Here is a 19,954-nt window from a genome sequence, read left to right as displayed (position 1 = left end):
CTTCCATTTTTGTTTTTAGTTTGGTTTGGTTTTGTTTTTGTTTTTTGAGACAGGGTTTCTCTGTGTAGTTCTGGCTGTCCAGGAACTCACTAGTAGACCAATTTGGCCTTGAACTCACAGAGATCCGCCTGCCTCTGCGGCTGGGATTAAAGGTGTATGTGCCACCATCACCCAGCTAGATAAGGCTGACATCAAATCTCACTTTTCATCTCACGGATTAAATTCTAGGTCTTACTTATCTCTAATAGGTGTTCAGTTTATGTTGGGGAAATGACATAATATGAGGGCACCTGTTGTATTGCCAAGTGTTTTCTCCTTATCAATGAATCAGGAGTTAGGGGTTCTCAATGTTTCCCAGGCTGAGGGTAGAGAGCAGCAGGGTCAGTGTGCTGGCTGGGCTCCATGCCATCTGGTCTGCATGCTCCTTCCCTATAGTACTCATTTGCCTTTATGGTTTTCCTTTCAGTGACAACGTCAGTGCTTACTGCCTGCATATTGCTGAGGATGATGGTGAGGTAGACACAGATTTCCCGCCGCTGGATTCCAATGAGCCCATTCATAAGTTTGGCTTCAGTACTTTGGCCTTGGTTGAAAAGTATTCATCTCCTGGTCTGACATCCAAAGAATCACTCTTTGTTCGAATGTGAGTACTGCTGGCTCTTTTCCTCAGTGTCTCACCCTGACCTTCTAGCATTTTGCATCTAATTCTGTTTTGAACATCAGGTGAATTATGTGTGGAACATCTGCTCACATGACTACTCGCAGAATTATTTGGGAACATGTACATTGCTGTTCCATGCTTCTATACCTAGGGTGTGTCTAGCCAGGTGTAGCAGACTATGAGGTAGACTGGGAACAGCATGTCCACAGATGACCTCTGGGAGCAGTGGTGACAAGGAGCCTGGGAAGCAGCATTTGGGTTTGCCTCTTTCTAATCAAGGAAATGAACATGCATATTGTGGTCACTTTGCTGTTGTGACTTGAAAAACTTTCCTCTCCAACTAGTTCAAATTCAATTTGATTTTTCCTCAGTTGCCTTCCTTTAGACTATGCTCAGCCTTTTCTGTGCCTTTGTCAGTCTGGTGAAACCTAGAAAACACCTTCTCAGGAAAGTGTGTGTACATATGTAAAATAAAACCCATTGGAGTACATCTCCTGCATTGAAAGTCAGCAGATGATTAAACAGATCGGGATGGAGTGATCTATCTAGCTTTACTAGTACATTACCTAATCATCACTCTTAAAGTCTGTTGATTCAGAACAGTGATGAGTCTGCGTGCTGTTTCAGAACTCTGTACAGTTGTAGCAAACAGTACTGTTAGCTAAGGTGGTCCTGACAGCACCAGCCTGGCTCCCTCCACTTCCGCCCAGCGACTGCTGAGGAGTACTGCAGGAGAGGATGAAGGTGATTGTGGTCCTTTTGTCCACAGAGCTGCCGGGTCCCAGGAGCTGAGGGTGACCCCACACACTCAGGTCTCAGTCTAACCAGGCCTCTGCTGTCCCTCTCCTGGCCATCTCCGGGGGTTAATAGTGATCCCTTTGGCACCCCCTGCTGTTTGGAACCAGCAAATTCATGGTCCAAATAAGGGATTGCCGTGAAGGACTTTCTCCTGTCCCTTTAAAACAGATTCCTTTGTTTGAGACTTAGGAAAATGGGATTGTACAGCATAAGCTATATGAGTATTCTGGATCTTTCTTCCCTTGAGCAAGAACAAACACCAGGCATCTGGGATGAGCTGGGAGCAGCCTCTCCAGCGTCGACAATGGCCGCCTCACCTCTCAAGTCAGGTTTGATCTATATAACAGCATATTTTTTTTTCCACATTTTCATTTCTGAGGTACAAAAACAGCAGTTTTATAGAATACTTAGAATAATTTTAAATTACACAGTTTTTAAAATAATTAAAAAAATTGTCCAGTGATTCCACCTTTCTAGTGAAACCGGGTGTCTGCACAATGTGGACCCATTGCTGAGTTTGCTGCTGCTACATTTCTCTGCCTCCCGGTTCCTTACTCAGTGTTCTATGGACCAGAAGACCTAATGGGGGGTAACTTTCACTGAACATGGCAGGTGGAGGCACTGAAGACTCAAATTTGCCTCCTCGGAGATAGGCAAGACCATCAGCTCCCCGAAGACTGGAAAGGGGCGGATGAACAAGTTTGTGTCCTTGGCACAGCAGAGGACTTTGTGGAGAAGGTGTAGGTGAAGCTTCAGGTCTCTGCCTGCACCTGACCTTAGAGGCTCTCAATCCCCATCCCCACACAGACTCCAGAAACCCACCCTTTCCTCCCAATAAGACAGTACAGGCTTTGAACCTTGGCAAACCTGGGTTCAAGTCTCACTAGCAACTTGCTATGTGATTTTGGCAACTTTACTTTGTTATGCCTTCCTTTCTCTCCTATCAAATCTGGACAACAGGAATGTTCTTAAACATAAGCAATAAATTCTCATAAACTTAGGCTCATTGTTAAACCCCACTGTTTCCCCAGATTAGTTTTAATATAGTGCCACTTGAATGTATATAAATATAAAACTTTGGCTATAAAATTCTATAATGTTTTAACTATAAATTCCCTATTTTTTTTTTTTTTTTTTTTTTTTGAGACAGGGTTTCTCTGTGTAGCTTTGGCACCTTTTCTTGGAACTCACTCTGTAGCCCAGGCTGGCCTCAAACTCACAGAGATTGCCTGCCTCTGCCTCCTGAGTGCTGGGATTAAAGGCGTGTGCCACTGCCACCCAGCTAAATTCCCTATTTTTACACACAACCTAAAATATGACATTAAATACAAGTAAATGGTAGCATTAATAAAATATAAATTTAATAATCTCAATGCCAGTGTTTGCTAAAAATAAAATTGATGCTGGGTTTAGTGAGAATTAAATGTTTTACTTGTTAACTTGAGTCTTTTGATTTTCATTTTCATGGAAATGTGATTGCCATATTATTTTCCTTTTAAAGAATGAATGGTACTTTTAATTACTAGCACATTATTTTAATTGATTTATAATGTATTCCCCAAATGTAAACCTTCTCTACTAGAAAATTCTTGTTTGCATTTGTCCCATTGTACTTGTTGCTAGCATGCCTAATTCCTATTGTTCTGCCCGTTACAAAACTGAAAGTCCTGTACCCAGAGCAGAGCCCTCTCCTCCTCATCCCCTCCCTCCCATCCCAAGTAAGCCAGGACAGGTGTGGTTCCTGCTTTTGCTGATGGATCTACACAAAGGTGGGCCCACCTGGTACCTGGGCACACATGATTCTGACACCAAAGAACACACATTTTTCCAGAGACAGCCTCGCCAATAAAGCACTGTGTGTGCTCTGAGTTCCCACACCATCTTTCTGTTTAGCAAACTTTGTGTCTGTTTGCAGTGATGAATCTGACCTTTACTATCCATTAGTGATGTTAAGTAGCTCTAGCTGCTACACATGCAGCCCCCACATCTCCCCTATCCCACAAGTTAGCAGACCTCCTGTGAAGGCCAGATAGTAGATGTTTTGGTCCTGTGTATCAATGGTTTCTGTAGCAACACTCCATTATAGTGTGAAGGTTACCATAGGCGATGCAGAGGTAGTAGGGATGGCTGGGGTTTGTTTGTCAGCCTCTGGTTCTTTTTAACAGGCTGATTTCCTTTCATTTCTGTCCCGATGAGGGCCAGCTGGGTGGAGTGAGGAGCATGGAACCAGAATTGGTATCGATCTAAACATATGCATATTTATAAAATGTGCATATATGTTTATATAATGTGTATATTTATATATTAATTTTTCTTTTAGTTCAATCACATATAGGTCTCCATATAAATATATATGATCTTTGTATGTGTATATGATTTTCATTAAGCTAAAATAAAATACTTAAGTTCTGAAGCTCAGCTTATAAATTTCATAGTTGACTCCTGGAAGAAGGGACTGTGGACCTCAGAAAATGATACTATGCAGATTAATATCAGGGAGAAGGGAGATTTAAATTTAATTTCCTTTCTTTCTATCCTGCAAAGATTATGAATTACTAGATTTTATAATTATTTACATTCTATTTTTTTATTATTTTCTGCCTTTATCAGACAGAAGTAAAAAAAGTAACCCTGCTACAGTGAGCCAGAGGTTGACAATAGTAAAATAGACTTTATTTGTTTGAAGAAAAAAACTTAAATGAATCTCTACTGGAAAAATGTTCTGTGGACATGAATTTGGAGTTGGATGCCTTTTAATACATCTTGTAAGTGAAGCCAGGGCCTAGCCGGTTCCCCATAGACCTCAAGAAACCCCAGGACATGGAGCTACTGTTTGAGGGAGACTTGATTTCCCTACCAATTTGAAAATTAGGAACTGGCTAACAGAAACAGCCAGTTTTCTAAGCCCATGGGTGGATCAATTTCTAAACTTCTGTTGATTCTGATTGACTTTAGATAGATTGGGTGTGTGTTGCCTAAGCTCTTAATCTTCCTACTTTGAGGATTGGTGGACATATCAGGACTCTGGGAAGAAGGAAGAGTGTGGAAAGGAAAAACAAGAGAGGTTGTTTGTTTCTTGAGACAGGTTCTCTTTTATGTAAGGCTGGCCTAGAACTTGGTGAGTAGCCAAAGGTGACTTTGAACTCCTGACCCAGGGCATGCCTGGTTTATATAGTGCTCGGGATCATTCCTAGAGCCTTGTGCCTGCTGGGCAAGCACTCTAGTAACTAAAAATGCAGCCAGCCCTAGGATGTTTTCTGACTGATGTCCAAAGCCAGATGAAAAGCTGTATCTCAGATGGTGCCCAGCATTTGGAGAAGTGCTCCTTGATAGCAGTGACCAAACCAGGACCCAGTGATCCTCTAGAGATCGAGTGGTACAAGAAAAGAACCTACCTCATCTGTCTGCTTCTACCCTCCTCCAGCACAGTGCTCACTCACCCAGAACTGGTGAAATAGAATTGAGTTCACAAATGGCAGTGACAAAGCAGACCTTACTATGGAGTGAGGAAGCAGGGTTCTAAGGGAACAAGCATCCAGGCTAATAAAACAGACAGAACCCAGGTCAGATCCGTGTCAGTCAGAGCATTTACACTACCTCCCTTTGTGTTTTCCTTAAATGTTGAATCCAGTAAATGGACACAAGAGTGCAAGTTAATAGAGTCTAGCCACAGTTTTGCTGTGTGGATGAAGATCTACCAGGAGAAGGTGGGAAGCTGGACTGCCTTGAACAGCCAACATGGCCTAGAGGGCTCCCCAAAGCTGCCTAGGCTTCACTTGGCTCTGCCCAAAGGAATGGTGAGCAGCTTTTAAAGAGGCATACCCAGGTTCGCTGCTCTTTCCTATGTGAGGACTTTTAAAAGCCTGTAATTTGTAACTTACCTTTTTGATGGTCTCTCCATAATATACCCCAAATGACCAAGTCCTTTATCAAAAAGGACAGCATTAGCTGGAAGCTTCTCCCGCTCTTCAGTGGCATTGCCTTGTGGTCTGTAAAATGGAAAGAGCAAGAAAAACAGAAGAAAAGGCAAACAAACATTTTTTTAAGTGTTTAATTTCTGCCTTTATCCCTATAAGCAGCTCCTTTATAAAACCTTTAAGCTGAGGGTCAGAGCAAGATCAGACAGTTTGGGAAGGGCAGAGCTAAAATGGAATACAAAATAAAAACAAGATGTGTGCTCTTTGTAATCAGGCCTGGCAATCTGGGTATGAATTACTCGGACCAACTGCATGTTGTTTCTTTCCATTCTGTTGTATTAGCAAACATTTTCATTGTCCAGATTGTCCTCATGTATGGAAATGGAACATATGTAGCCTGCTTAATTTTGTATTTGTAAATCTGACTTGATTTCCTTTTTGGCAAAGGCTATTGTCTGGAGGAAAAAAGATTTTTCTTTGTGTCTGTTTAAAGTGACAGAAATACTGGAACAAGTAATAAAGATAGAAAGAATTAATTACATACTTGTAAGAATTTAAAGGTCAGGCAAACCAAGTATGTGTGTTCTGCTCGCTGGAATGTCTGCCAGGGTATGCCTTACTCGTACAATAAAAGCATATATTTTAGATAGCTATCAATTTACTTCAGTATCCAAAAGTTATACCAGATTGTTGCTGTAGTCACTGTATCTCTTGAACGTTTGGGACGCACATTTCTGAGTTAATGCAGTTTGTTTCATGCTGCAGCCCCCGTGGCTGTGTTCAGTTCCTGTGTCTCATTCTGATTTCCTCTGCTCTCCCTCAGCTTACGTTGGAGTCTGTCAGCTGCTGCTGTGTACATGTCAGGCTAGTGACTCGTAATGTTTATTAATACAGTGTCAGTCTTGCTGCTGAAACAACCGTGATGCTTCAGAAGGTTGCATTGGAACGAAGCGTTTGATTTCCAGATCCTGTCTGCACTGCATGGTGAATACATTCTCACATGTTACGCAGTTCACTGACCTGACAGTTATAGAACCCCGCCTGGGACCCCATTTCAGCAGGACATATTCAAACAGAAACAGTTTGCAAAACTTTACACACTTAAACTCCTGCCAAGGCAAACTGTTAGCCACTTGAGTTTGTTATAAATACCCAGTGGCAGTGGTTGGAAGTAGCCCACAGTGTGTTTTATATTCTGAACGGAATGTGAATGTCTTTGCGGTTATATAGAGTAGTAAATAATTGAGTTTGATTAGGGAGAGGGACCTCATTATCCCCACCTGTGCCCAGCTGGAAGGGGAGGGTCGAAATGAAGCCATTAGCTGTCTCTCTTACTGGCATCTCAAAGAGCTCAAATACATCTGTGTCTTATTTTCTTTTCTGGCACAATCAGTCGAGCAAGCTAAGCAGGCATGACCAGATTTGGCAAGTCCCAAGGACTCTGGCAAAGATACACAAGGAGAAGGCGGAGGGCAGTCATTTTGGCTTCTCACTGCCCATTAGTCTAGCGAGTTATGTTTTTGGAAAATGTCTGTTTTGAAAAAAAAAGTACTTTGTCCAATGTCAAACATCGCATGCTTGCACAATGTGCTTTGATCTTTCAAAAAACGTGGTCAGTGCAATGGGAAACAAACTGTGGCATTCACACTAACGTCAACTCCCTTTGTGGATAAAGTGCTGCCCCAGGGACTGACTCCAAAGCAGGCATGCTGCAATTATTGCAAGGCTTTCTCTTGCTCATATATTTTCATTTTCTACCTTGGAGTACTGGGGAATGAACACATGGAAGGGGGCCAGAGCAGGTGGCAACCAGAGGAATGTGTCTCCATTGCTGTTGTGAACTGGTCAGGACCAGAGAACAGAGCACACTGTTCTTGGCACCTTTATCCCGCCTCTGGAAACTGAGACCATGGTTCATGAAACGATGGCAGTTTCCAGGGTCTCTTTAGAAAGGATCTGAGAGCCAGCGTATTGTAAACCTCTCTCATAGGTTGGTCACTGGTTCCCATCTGGGAGATGTATTGCTTTCTGGAAGTCTCATGCTCTCAGCCTCCACTCTAAGCACTAAAAGAGTTTAAAAGAACAGAAAACAAAAGAACCCACAGACTTCAGAGTCTAGATGTACGGCCAATCTAGGGTTAAATTGTGGCTCCTGCAGGCGTTGTTGCTAACTATATAACTTAGTAACTTGATGTATATCTCCAGGCAGGTGTCTTAACCCATTGGTTTCCTGTTATAAAGTGGGACCAATAATAGCACCTGCCCTTCTACAGGAAAGGGATTATGGGAGCAAGTAAATGCTCAGAAATATTGTTCTTTTACACATCACTCCTTTGGCTGTTTTCTGAAACAAGATCTCACTGTGCAGCTCAGGTTGGCCTGAAACTTCAAGATCCTTAGCCCCCAAGTGCTAAGTGACAGGTGTTTGCTACCATGCCTGAACATTAGCTATCACCTTTAATAAAAACCAGCTGATGGCTAATATGTTAGTTGTTACTCATTAAGTATTATTTGATAGATGTTATTATAAACACTTTCAAGTCCAAGAATTATTATCATCCCATTTTGCCTGTGAGGAAATGGAGCCAGAGCAACTATATGGCTTACTCAACAAAGGCAAGCTTGACTCCCAGGCAGCCACTGTATTCTATAGGTGGATGTGCTCTGCTGCCTTAGTGTTACTGCCCCTCACCCTGAGGGGGCGCCTCTGACGCTCCTGGGTGTGGCTCATCAGGTGTACCGTGTCCCATGTCTGTGTAGAGAGCAGATGTCTGTTGACTGCTTCGGCCTTCCCTCCCACAGACTGTATACGTCAGGTACCATTTTGTTGACTTCTCAGTCTGAACTAGGATGAGTGTGAGTTCTGCCTCAGGAGACTTTCCTCGTTTCTGTGAAATGATAAATGCTTTAATACAGGTTTTAAACAAATTAAAATAGTACTAGTCACATAGTAAATGTTCAATAAACAGTAGTTGCTGCTGTTATTTTGGGGATTGTTAAATGGTAAACAGTGTATATTATACAAGTTTAAAACTCTGTAATTCTCACCAAATTTTCCTGCAGTGTGACTGCTTTTCTATTGCCTGCTGTCCTGCCCCCCCAAACCACTGAGTTACACTGCTCCTGAGTTTTACTCTATCAAAAGGAAACCTTTGAACACTGATGCCTGTATCAAAGGCTGCTTGCTGACAGTGCCCCTAAATGCTGCCACCAAGCAACTCATCGCACATTTCAATGCCCCCCCTGCTGCTATGTGTTGAGATCCATTCTATCCTCCCGGTAAACAGTCTTCATGGAAGACAGAGCAGAGAGGGGCTGTATGAGGCCTCTTTTGGGATGGTGACTTGGGTCAAGGCAGACACAGAGAGCCAGCATTAGGAAGCACTTCTCCCTGTTTCCCACCCCCAGTGCCAGGTGCCTAGCATCCGTTGTGTATTTTACCCTTGTGACAATTCTGAAGGAAAGGGCCCTCATCTTGGGGGAAGTTGAAGTGCTGGTGTGTCACAGCCTTCTGCTCACAGGGCATCTCACTTTCGGCCCGCCTGCACTCCTTCCCAGTGAACTGCCTTCTGATGGGTGCCCTGCCCTGTCTCTGTCCAGAGAGTTTGCTTTGGGTTGAGGACCTGTGTCTTGTTTCCTGTGTGTCTCTGTCACCTTTGGTTTTACCACTTAGGAAAGCACTCATTGTCTAGGACCGATGCTAGTGTCAGAATTCTGTAGTAAGTCCAAAGTGGTCACATAAGTTTCTAATCCCAGCACTTCAGAAGTTGAAGTAGGAAGGTCTCAAGTTCAGTGCCAGTCTGGGCTTCATTGCCCAACTATGTCTCAAGCTCTGTCCCCTCCCCCAAAGCCTCTTTGGTGACTGTGGCTTTCACCAGCACAGAACTGAGCTCCTTGAGTGAGTAATCTCTTTTTAAATGTCTGTGTGTTCTTCAGTGGTTAGCAGACTTGACAGGACCCAGCTTTGAATTGACTGAAACACTCCTGGCAGCATTTAGTCAGCTCTCTGACGTGGAGTTTCATCTTGTACCTACACAGGCAGCCCACAGAGGTGCGGGAGGGCAGCTGACTCTGCTCAGTGTCCCCAGAATGCCCTGTCCTGAGCCCAGATGCTGGGTCTGTGTGTGACCTACCTGTCTGTCCTGGCTAGATAACCCACACAAGTCCCAGCCAGGAGAAGGCAGACAGGGCTAGCAGTATGTTCTGCCCATGAGTCCATTGTCTTCTCAGTCTCACACCTGATGCCCTCTGTGGAATAAGAGCAGCTCTAAAAGATGTATTGCAGTAGACATTTTAGAAAGCCCATAAAAAACGCTGAATGTGAAGAAATGAGGCAGAAACCCCAGACTGTTTGGAAGTCAAGCTGAGAACTGTGGTAGCAGATCTCCATTTCTGTTTACTAAATAGGAGCCCAACTTAATAGCCACGCCTCGCTGGGTGCTGAGACCACGTGCTCCTGACTTTACCTTCAGAATGCTGTGTGCATGTGCCACTCAGAAGCCCGTCCTGTGGGGCTGCGCACCCAAGTAAGACCCGAGCTTTGCATTTGTCGGGAGGTAAAGAGGTGGAGTGTGGACCTAACAGAAAGAAACTGACTAGATGGGGCTAAGCGTGGTCCACAAGGCAGAGCCACCTCCTCCTTTTAATGTGCACGCTTTTATAGAAATGGAGCCCCAGAGTGAGATAGCACACCCCTTCCCTCTCTGTTGTTTTCATTTTCCTCCCATGAACCCTGCTACCCTGGCTTCAGCTTGGAGGCTGTAAAGGAAGATGGAGAGCCGAGTTACCTCAGAATGATCACTATCGTTAACATTCACGGGTGGTTCACTTATCATTCCTGACTGCACAGACATGGCAGCCTCGCGGAAGCGTCCGCAGGTGTAGCATGGTGATACATATTACATTGTGCCACAATGGATTTATGTATTCTGTAACAAAAGAAAAGTGTAATGAAAAAATACAGAAGGTAATCCTTTATTTCTCCGCCACACAATTTATCAGTAAGGCCTGTGGACGGGCAGTGCCAGGGATTTCCTCCGTTTGCTTTAACCTTGGCACCCAGGTATGTTTCGGAACAATGACAGAAAAATACAGGCGGGGTTTTCCTCTGCTTCAAACCTTTTAAAAGGACACTTTGAATTTATGAAAGTTAGTCCAGATACGAAAGTGCCTGTTAAGCTTTTATCCTGCCCTTTGCCTTGGAATGAGGCTGTCAGCTGGCCGCAGAACAAGAGCCGGTGCAGCAGTTTACAAACAGGCAGCAGAGTCTACCCTTGTTCAGGTAGCTCCCAGGTGGAGGAGAGTCTGTGAGGCCTGGGCCAGTACTAGTTTGCAAATCCCCAAGAACTTGTGTTTCCTTTTGGCCCTACTCATCCATCGCCCAACATATTGTCACAGATGGAGGACATACTGACTTGTGAGGAGAAAGCCGGGGAAGGCAGATCTGAGTGTGGTTGATTGGCATTTGTTCCAAATACACACTGGCCTAGTGCCAGAGCAAACACCCGCAAGTTTTTAAATGCACAAGGCTCTTTACATATCAGTACTCTTGCCAAAATATCACTTACAGCATCTCTCCCAAAATAGTTTTTTTTTTTTTTTTTAAGAGCTATTTCTTATTTTGCTTTGATCAGTAAAATAAACTTTTAAAGATTGTTCTGGGATGGGGTCCAGTTTCTGAGGTAAAGAATGACTGGGGCGCAGGCATGATTCAGTAACAGAGTGTTCAGTAAAATTAGCTCGACAGTTCTCAGGCCGGCTGTTCCATAGTGAGAACTTCACCAAGTTAAAATGGATGCTTCTGCTGGCCAGAGCAGCAGCAGCAGCAGCTTCGTGCTTCTTAACAAATGCAGCGTTGAGGATTAGAGAGCATGCTGTATGGAGGAGACAAGCGCTGTGGAGAGGTCTCTGTTTTAGGGAAACACATTGGGTCCTTGGTTTTGAGATCAGCCCATAGCCCCTATAGAGAACTAGCTACCTGGATGGGTCTAACCTGGGCTTCAGGCCCTTTCCCAGCCTGATCTACCATTGGGAGACTTTCTCAGGGCTTGGCTTTTCTTTCAGATTTCTTGTCAGTATTAAGCTCTGCCATGGTTTTTAGCCATGTTCCCCTTTGAGATTCTTATGGGGAAATGGGGGAATGTGACCAAACTCCTTGTAGCAATTCTCATGTTCTGTAGTTGGAAACTTGGGTCCCATTTTTTTGCACGAGCTGCTTGGAATTAGCCTGTTTTGTTCCAGTGCCCAAGTGTAGGGTAGGATTTGTGATACTTGCCACTGCAGTTAACAGCCTCTGTGAAGTTACATCTCATGAAGGCAATGGGCTACTGGTTTTTTGTTTTGTTTTGTTTTGTTTTGTTTTGTTTTTTGTTTATTTAGCATCCTCGTTTTGTTTCTTTGCAGTTTTTTTTTTCCTTTTTCAATCTAGATGAACCTCCAACCTCATTTGACTAGAAGCTTGCAAGTAGTGTTAAGAGTTTTGTCTTTTCACTTATTTTTGCTTAAACTAATATTTAGTTTGTTTTTTCTAGGACTAAATAAATAAACCATTTATAGTGGCATATACACAGATTGTATATTAAAAGCTGTATAGGCCAGGCATGGTAATACACACTGTTAATCCCAGCAGGTGGAGCTCTGTTGGTTTGAGGCCAACCTGATCTATATAGTGAGACCCTGTCTCAAAACAAACCAAAATAACAACAAAAGGTGGATGGACAGACTGATGTTCTACTACAGTTAAGAGCCTTTTCTTTTTCTCGGGGACACCTAGGGACTTATTGTGATGATAATATCTGCCTGTACTGAGATCTGCAGACATGAGTCAGGTTCAGTCTCGAACACAGAGTTGTGCCTGCTTCTACCTCCCGAGTCCTAGGATTAAAGGTGTGTGCCACCAACGTCTGGCAAATTTCTCCAAAACAATCACTAACATTTTTCATGCTGTTGCTTTGAAGCTTTCCCAGGTGTAGTGGAGACTGTAGTGATAACTCTCTCGCACTTGTCTTTTCCTACAGAAATGCTGCTCATGGATTCTCCCTTATCCAGGTGGACAACACAAAGGTCACCATGAAGGAGATCCTGCTAAAGGCAGTGAAGCGAAGAAAAGGATCCCAGAAAATTTCAGGTGGGTTAGTTAAAGTATACCATGGCAATAGAAGCTTAACAGTTAGTGAAAAGGCTCTGTGGGGAGGGTTGGGGGGTGTGGTCTGGCTACATAACTTTGGATATCCTTTCGAGAAGGCTGATTGGCAAGCCTACAGTTTGGGGGGGCGGGGGATGACTTTTTAAAGCTTCCTTTGGACCTCAGAAGGAGCTGGGTCAGTGGCATATGTGAGAAGAACATGTTCAAATCAGTTCTGGGCAGTCCATTAATAATTTGTAGTAAATTAAGACAGAGCTATTTGTGTTTACCATTAGTTAATGTAAACCTGTCTTAAAATCCAAACCAGGGAGTTAGAGACATAGCCTAGCGGCAGAGTGCTTGCCTAGCATGTGCATGGTACTGGCTTCTGTCCCCAGCACCGCAGGATCAAAACAAAACACTAAACTTGAATCACTGCTTCTAGTTTCGTATTTTCACACAATTTTACGTGAGAGTATTTTCAGTTACTAGGATTCAGGATATGAGGGGAGGGAAGACAGTCTCTTCATTTTTACTAAATGAGGGCAATCTTACTAAAATGGTTTTAAAAAGATAAATTGTTTGATGCACCCATGCACCTGTTAATCTCTAACTCCTCGTTAACTAACTCTTGTGTAGAAAATAGGCTTGTGCTGTTAGATACATGTAAAGGATATAGAACACAAATATTACTAATATTAAGAAACAGTTCCAGCACCCCACCCCTCAAAAAAGGTAACAGCCTAGATAGAAAGCCACCGAAGAGGACTCTTAAAAATTGTGATTAGGATGCTGAAGTGTAGCTCTTCACAATTAATGGCTTCTGGCTGGTGCTAAGGTTGGGAGGGGTGGAGGAGGACACAGTGGTCTTAGGGCTGGCCACCAGGAATTGGACCACGCCCCAGTAAGTGTATGGGCAGCACAAATTGGACTTGGGGTTTTTTCCCCTTTTTTTTTTCTGGGGGGGGGCAGGGCGGGGAGAGTCACATCAGTTGGGGAGAGGACTGGGAAGTGAGTGTGCTCAGTGTTCATGATGTAAAATTCCCAAATAATCAATAAAAATATTATGAAAAAAAAGAAAGTTATTTTCAAAAATAATCCAAAGGTATATCTATAACAGACTCTATACTAAAGTCAGCACATATATTGGCAAGTCAAGTATTCTTAGCTTTGTAAGTGAAGAGACTTCTTAAACACCTTTGAGCTCACCTTTTGGAAAGGAAAAGGGCATTTGCACAGCTTGAAGAAAATAGTTGTGTTCTCTTTTTAAGGGGAGGCATATAATCTGTTCCAGATTTAATTAGCTATCTTCAGATGAAAGCTGAAGTTTTAATAAAAGTTAGAAGAGATAACACAGTGAAGGACACGGATGAGCTGTCTCAAGGCCATATTCCAGGGGAACGATAAGAGCTGTAAAAAATGGCAGAGGAGAGCAATTGAATGGAGCAATGAAAATCTGATTCTCATAAAAAAGAGAGAGAGAGAGAGAGAGATGCTGGTAGGGGCGGTTGTAGATGAGACCTGCTAGCGTCTGCAAGCAATTTGGATGCTTGCCAGGAGTCATTGTTCACCCTCGGCTGTGGCGGCTCCGTCCAGATGTGCCAACTGCACGTTTCGGCTTTTGCCAGCTGACTGCGCCGTTTGATAACCAGCTCTCTGGATGCCCATCACTGGCCGCAGAGATAGAATTAAATGATGATGATCTTCCCACAAGTTGGGAGAGGAAACAATGCATATAAATCTTGATTTCATCTCAGCGTGAGAAGTCTTTATCCATCATCACTCATAATGAACAAGTCGTTAGCTGGGATGAATGGTGTTCTGCTTTTTCCAAACACCTCTTTTGTTCATTTTTTGGGTGACTTTTATCTATTGCATGGGGGTCAAACCTCTTTGCATTTAGGGGATGATTAAAGAGGCACAGCCTCTCCATCCCAGGGGAGAGTAGATGTTTTGGGGATTCCAGGTGCCAATCTAATAGCTTTTAAATAGCTTTAGATACTCAAGGGTATTTAATAAGCATTCACTCTGTAGAATCAGGGGTCTTTACTCTCTACATTTTTTACATAATAGTGAGTTTTGTAACACAATTCTTTATATTCTGAGAGTGCATTGGCTTGAGTTGTCTAGGAAGGGGGTGGAACTTCTCAATAGAATTATCTGCTAGTGTTTGTTTTAAGGCCGTGAACCCCCAATAAACTCAGCAGGTGCAGCAGAGCCGGCGGCCTTCCTCCTGTCTCCACTCTTACACTTGTGTGTCTGTGTCTGTCCCCAGCATCCGTGTTTACTGCACATGCACACAGACATGCACACACACCCGTGCTTCCTTGTGCTCACCTTTCTGTACGCACCCTGCCGTTTTTATCCGTCTTTGCCACACCCTTGGCGAGAGCTGGGGTTGTTATCCACGACACAGTATCTATGTCCTTTATTCCTGTCTACACTGCGGAAGCCAGTTGAGACTTACACTTGACATAAATTCCGGTCCGTTTTCTTAAGTCAAGAAGCATTTTAAAGTACACCTTTTTGATTGCTTTAAGAGTCTGTTCTCACAAGTAAAAGGGTCACACCAGTTTGGCAAAGATTTATTTAGGGTTAGCACCTAAGAGGTGGTGTTCGTGCTGTGGTTCCAGTTGTGTTACAGTCACTCTGTGCTGAGGAGTGAGCTGCTTTCCGAGGGTGACTAAGGAAGGGAAGAAAAACTGCTTTAGCAGAGGGAGGTGCATCAAGAGCATTTGAGGATGCGCCCAGCCTGGGCAGCGCTGTGTGATTAGCTCTCTCCTCCATCCGCCTGTGCACGGGGTTACACTCCTCTCTTCACCACTGTCACATAGCTCAGGTGAGGAGAAAGGGGTGACACTTGAGCAACATGTGAAAGACGGTGTGAAGCCTGAGGAGGCCATAGAAAGCCAGGCTGGAGGGATGCTTGACTCCTTCCACACATAACTAGCTCCTCTCGGCTTTCTAGCCTAACCATGTGGCTTCACTTAATAATAGCAGCAAGTGGGGTATTGGAATGATCCCATTATTAAATCAAGTTGTGGACTTAATGACTGTCTCGTATCTAATACTCGCTGGTACTTACGTAGTTTCATTTTTTAAAGAAAAAAAGTAGTAGGTATTGAGAAAAAAGAAAACAAACCTCACAAAATCAGTTTATATATAGCACTTTGTTAATGGAAACCTTTGGGACTTTAAAATAATTTTTGCTTTTTAGCATAGAATATCATAACAAGTCATAACTATTGATAAACACTACAGGGGGTTTCCAGTTAATATTTATGTACTTAACTATAGTAATCTTCTCACAGTAGTTCCAGTCAGATCTCTGGTAAGGCACATTTTTAAAGCCTATTTTTAAATGTCCCTTTGAACATTTTTCATTTTATCACTGACCTACTTGACATTTGGAATTTCTTTGCAGCAGCAGAAGTGTGCTGTTAAAAAAATAATAAGTAGATAATTCAGTTCTAGAAGAATTAAATAAAACTTGTTTACTGATTTTAATGGTTGAGTGGGAGAGTCTTTGACACAGAGAAGTCAGATCACTGTCAGATCCCTGGATTTAGCCAGTAAACTCCACTGTCCTATGATGTAATGGGTGAAGGCCATAGGTGATCAGTTTCTCCCTTTGTCAGGGTCACCCTTGTGACTGGGGCCTTGAGCTTCCTGGTACTTTGTGTATTGTTGCTGTTGCCTTAGTAGTATTGTCCACCAGCTGTCACCAGTCTCCTGAAGCTTGTTGGTGTGACAGAGATGCTGCTGAGAAATGAAAGCATGTCAGTTTCAGCTTTACACTGACACAGTAAGGCAGGTGCCTCCCAGTCTACGAGAGGGAGACTTCCAAGTAGGATCTGCCCAGCAGAATAGAGGTCTGTGTGGTGCTGATTCTTGATGCATTCTCATTTTGAAGTGGAGCCGCTTTTCTGTTATCTGCTGATAGGGAACAGAAAGCATGCTAACTTTTCCTTAAAAACCTGTTCTTGCCTTTTGAAGTGTAGACATACTTTACTGGCTTGAATTTCTTTCTTTTTTTTTAAGTTTTTACAGTATTAATTGCCTTTTGATGTTCATTAATGCTTGTCTCAGAAACTTTCACTTAGAGAAGTGTTAGCTTTGCCGAGGATCTCCTCCGACCTCTTTGTTGGGAGTCACAGAGGCAGAATTACCTGCTAGTTGACTGTGCTCCGCCACTGCTTCCCAGGCAGTGTTCCCTGAAGTGCACTGGGAGGGGACAGTGGTGGTGGAGGTGAAAAGCGGCCACAGACAGGGCAGGGGATTCTGTGTGATAGACAGACGGCACTCCACTGGGCTCTTCGGATCCTTCGGTTCTCCATTACAATTCATGTCCACCCTGAATGTTGACCCAGCGTGCACTGGTAGCTGTGCTGTGTGTGTGTGTCTGTTCATCACACTCCTCTCTTCGTTTTAGACATGGCCTGAGTACAAGGAGACAGTGGCACGACAAGACGCTTACCAAGGCTAACCTTCTACTCTAGCGGGGAAGGAGACATAAGAGGTAGAGAATAAAAAGAACACAGGCAGAGGAGCTCACTGCACCGCACAGGGAGGGTGCTCAGGGCATTTCCCTTCCCTGAGAAATGGACATTTGAACAGAACTCCACTTGTACACTGTGGATACTTGAGTTGGAAGGGCACTCCAAGCAGAGGAGTTGCTTACCATATTTCACTGTAAAAGCATTCCAGTTTACTGTGCTCTTTAACTGACTTACCTGAACTTGTAGTAAAATTGACCCTGAAGAGACATACAACAGGTGCTCACACGGTCCATAGGACCATCATCCTCCTAGTCACAGAGCCACACCCCAGTCCATCAGTCTTGGATTTTCCCATGCCCCCTCCCCATGCCATGACCACTAGCAAGACAGGTGAGCTTTACTTCTAGAGCATAGCTTGAATCTGTCCTAGTCACTGTGGCTTTTCATCTGAAACACTGGCACAGGCACCTAGCTGGCTTTCCTGCCACTGTTCTTAGCCCTTCCAACATATGGTCTACACAGCCACCAGAGGGACCTTGTAAAATTTGAAGCTGATCATAGCTGCTCCAAACCCTTGAGGACAACCACCTGCGCTCAGAATAAACCCAAACTTATATTGTCAAATACACTGGGGCCCAAAAGAGAGAAAGGACCTCACAGGAACTGCGAGTCCAAAGAAGGGCAAGGACTGGCAATTAGTGGGGAAGAAGGTACAGCGTGGGTGGCATTCTGGTGGACAGAGGTCAGGCAGGGTCCTTGACAGGGAGAGGGCAGCATCGGAGCCCATCTGCAGCCGCAGGAGGCCTCACTTACATTCCAGACAGGCCGAGAAAGTTGAATGTAAATAAATGTGCTCTTTACTGGGTAGACATCTGAGGAGCATTTGTGTCAGGAAGGAGTTGGTCTTTGCAGAAACAGGATCTGTTAGGGGGACAGGGAGCTAAGAGCTGTTGGCACCATGTGCCTTTGTGCTCTTGACAGATATCCTCACTCAAGCTGAGAAGCTCAGAGGAAGGTGGTGGTGTGCATGCATACAGATACCTTCAGAAACAAAGAGAGGAGAAACATGGCACTCTGTGACATCTGGAGCTGTGCTGACCGTAGACACTCGGAGGCTTCCAGGCCTCGTGGTTTTCCTCTGCTCTGGAAGAAGCTAGTTACCCAGATTTCCACGGCTAGTGAGTGGTATAACTAAATTAGAGCCCAGGCTTCTTTGACCTCAAAGCCCATACTCTTTTTATTTGTACCATGTTGCTTATTAGAACCCTAATGGGAGAACAAATTTAAAATTCTGTAAACAGAAATGTTCGTTGATTGTGAGATCTAAATGCACCAGAGAAGAGCAGCATTTAGAGGAACCCTGTGGTGAATCTCAACATAAAGCCAGGAATTCTTTTTGTAATTGCACAGTTTGTCTGTATTGGTGTCAGTTCTAATGTTTTATGTCTGGCTTTCTTAAAGCAACATACACCTGGCCTGAACTGCCCTATTAAAAAGGAAAACACAGGGTCTAGGGGTGTGGCTCAGTGGTAGAATACTTGCCAGGAATAGATGAGGCCCTGCATACCATTCCCAGTACCACAAGAGGCGCAGAGCACCTATGTGTAATGGAGTCAAATTTTTAAACTCATGAGCCTGAGATACTTGGTGATGAACTTGTAACACTCATGTAAGTGTCTTCTGGCATTAGGATTGAGCAGGGCCCCACTTCACATGGAACTGGAGACCGGAGACCCTTTCTTCTGTGGAAGGAAATAAAGCTTATAAGCGAGGGACCAACATGGAGGCTCCTTGTGCTGGAGCAGATATTCCTAAGAGGAAAGGGCACATAGGAAGGACATCTAAATGGTGGTGTTTGGTTTTGCAAAAGGCAGTCATTTCTGCAGACAGCTGCTCCTCATGAAAAAGTAAGTAATGCTGGCGCCACTCACGCATGGGAGCTGAGTAAGAAGTAAAGATTCAACACTCGGAGGGGCCCTGTGGGAAAAGGCGAGAGTAAATTAGGATTGCTAGGTGTTTAAATGTGTAACTGAGAAGTGCCCCAGGCAGGAAGCTTCTAGTTAAATATTCTTCCTCGACACCTCTCTCTGCCTCTTTATCTTGTTGTTTCTTCTCACCTGAGCCTCCCTCTGTCTGGAGTGCTCGGAGGCTCCTGATGGATCTTCTCTAGTATAGCACAGAGCACGTTAAAGATGGCATTGCAGTCAACTATTTTATCCAGAAAGCCTGGAAATTTAGAGAATTTATGTCAAGCAAAAATCTTTTGGAACCACTTTAGAGACCCAATTATTTTAGAAGGGTGTTATGAGCTCTCACAACTGCCACATCAGAGCGACTTGAAATACATCATTCGCCAAAACTGCATTTGACCAGCACTTACTCTTCCTGCTAGTCGCTAATCTTTCAGAAGTTCCTTTTCCATTACAAAATCTATTCATTCACTTCATCCAGGCCAGTCACAGCACGGATTAGATTAATGAAAAGGCAAAAGGGAAGGAAGAGAGAGGACACACACACACAGCTAGCTCTGAGACAAGGGCTACTTCCCTGGGCGCACTGGGGATTTAGCTGTAGCTCTCGGGAACTATTACTGCACTGGATGTGCATAGTGATGGTGAGCTGCTGCCTGATTTCAGAAATGCTGAGAAGATCGAAGTGTCTGTTTAGAATGAAAGACCTATGGCACATTTGTGAAATGCCAACCTACCCTCTCAGCCTCACTCACCTCAGCTCTGACATGAAGAGGGTGAGTAAAGACTCTTCTACACACTGGATGCACTTCAGCCCTGTGGGGCTCTGAGATGCCACTCACTTGGTTTACAGAGGTCATTAAATGCTTCCTCGGTGCCAGTGCCACACTGAAAGATCATAGAAAAAGAGACACTAAACTGTGGTAAATCTCTTAGAGGGAAGCATCACAGATAAGGAACTGTAATGCTAAAAACTACTGGGTGGG

The 19,954-nt window shown here is 43.9% G+C and overlaps 1 protein-coding gene across 7 annotated transcripts in view; it reads left to right on the top strand.

The window, feature by feature from the left end:
- Mapkap1 (MAPK associated protein 1) overlaps nucleotides 1–19,954 on the top strand; it is a 213,128-nt gene that overhangs the window by 110,504 nt on the left and 82,670 nt on the right. For 6 of the 7 annotated variants that reach the window (XM_037204517.1, XM_028886059.2, XM_028886060.2 and 3 more), the window contains exons 6-7: nucleotides 467–643; nucleotides 12,393–12,502. In XM_037204517.1, the coding sequence (XP_037060412.1) occupies nucleotides 467–643; nucleotides 12,393–12,502 (287 nt within the window). The remainder of the gene's footprint in view (nucleotides 1–466; nucleotides 644–12,392; nucleotides 12,503–19,954) is intronic. The other variant, XM_037204518.1, reaches the window with a different exon arrangement.

Source organism: Peromyscus leucopus, chromosome 4 (assembly GCF_004664715.2).
Source record: "Peromyscus leucopus breed LL Stock chromosome 4, UCI_PerLeu_2.1, whole genome shotgun sequence".
NCBI classification, from domain to species: Eukaryota; Metazoa; Chordata; class Mammalia; order Rodentia; family Cricetidae; genus Peromyscus; species Peromyscus leucopus.
This window is presented reverse-complemented; position numbering and strand designations above follow the sequence as displayed.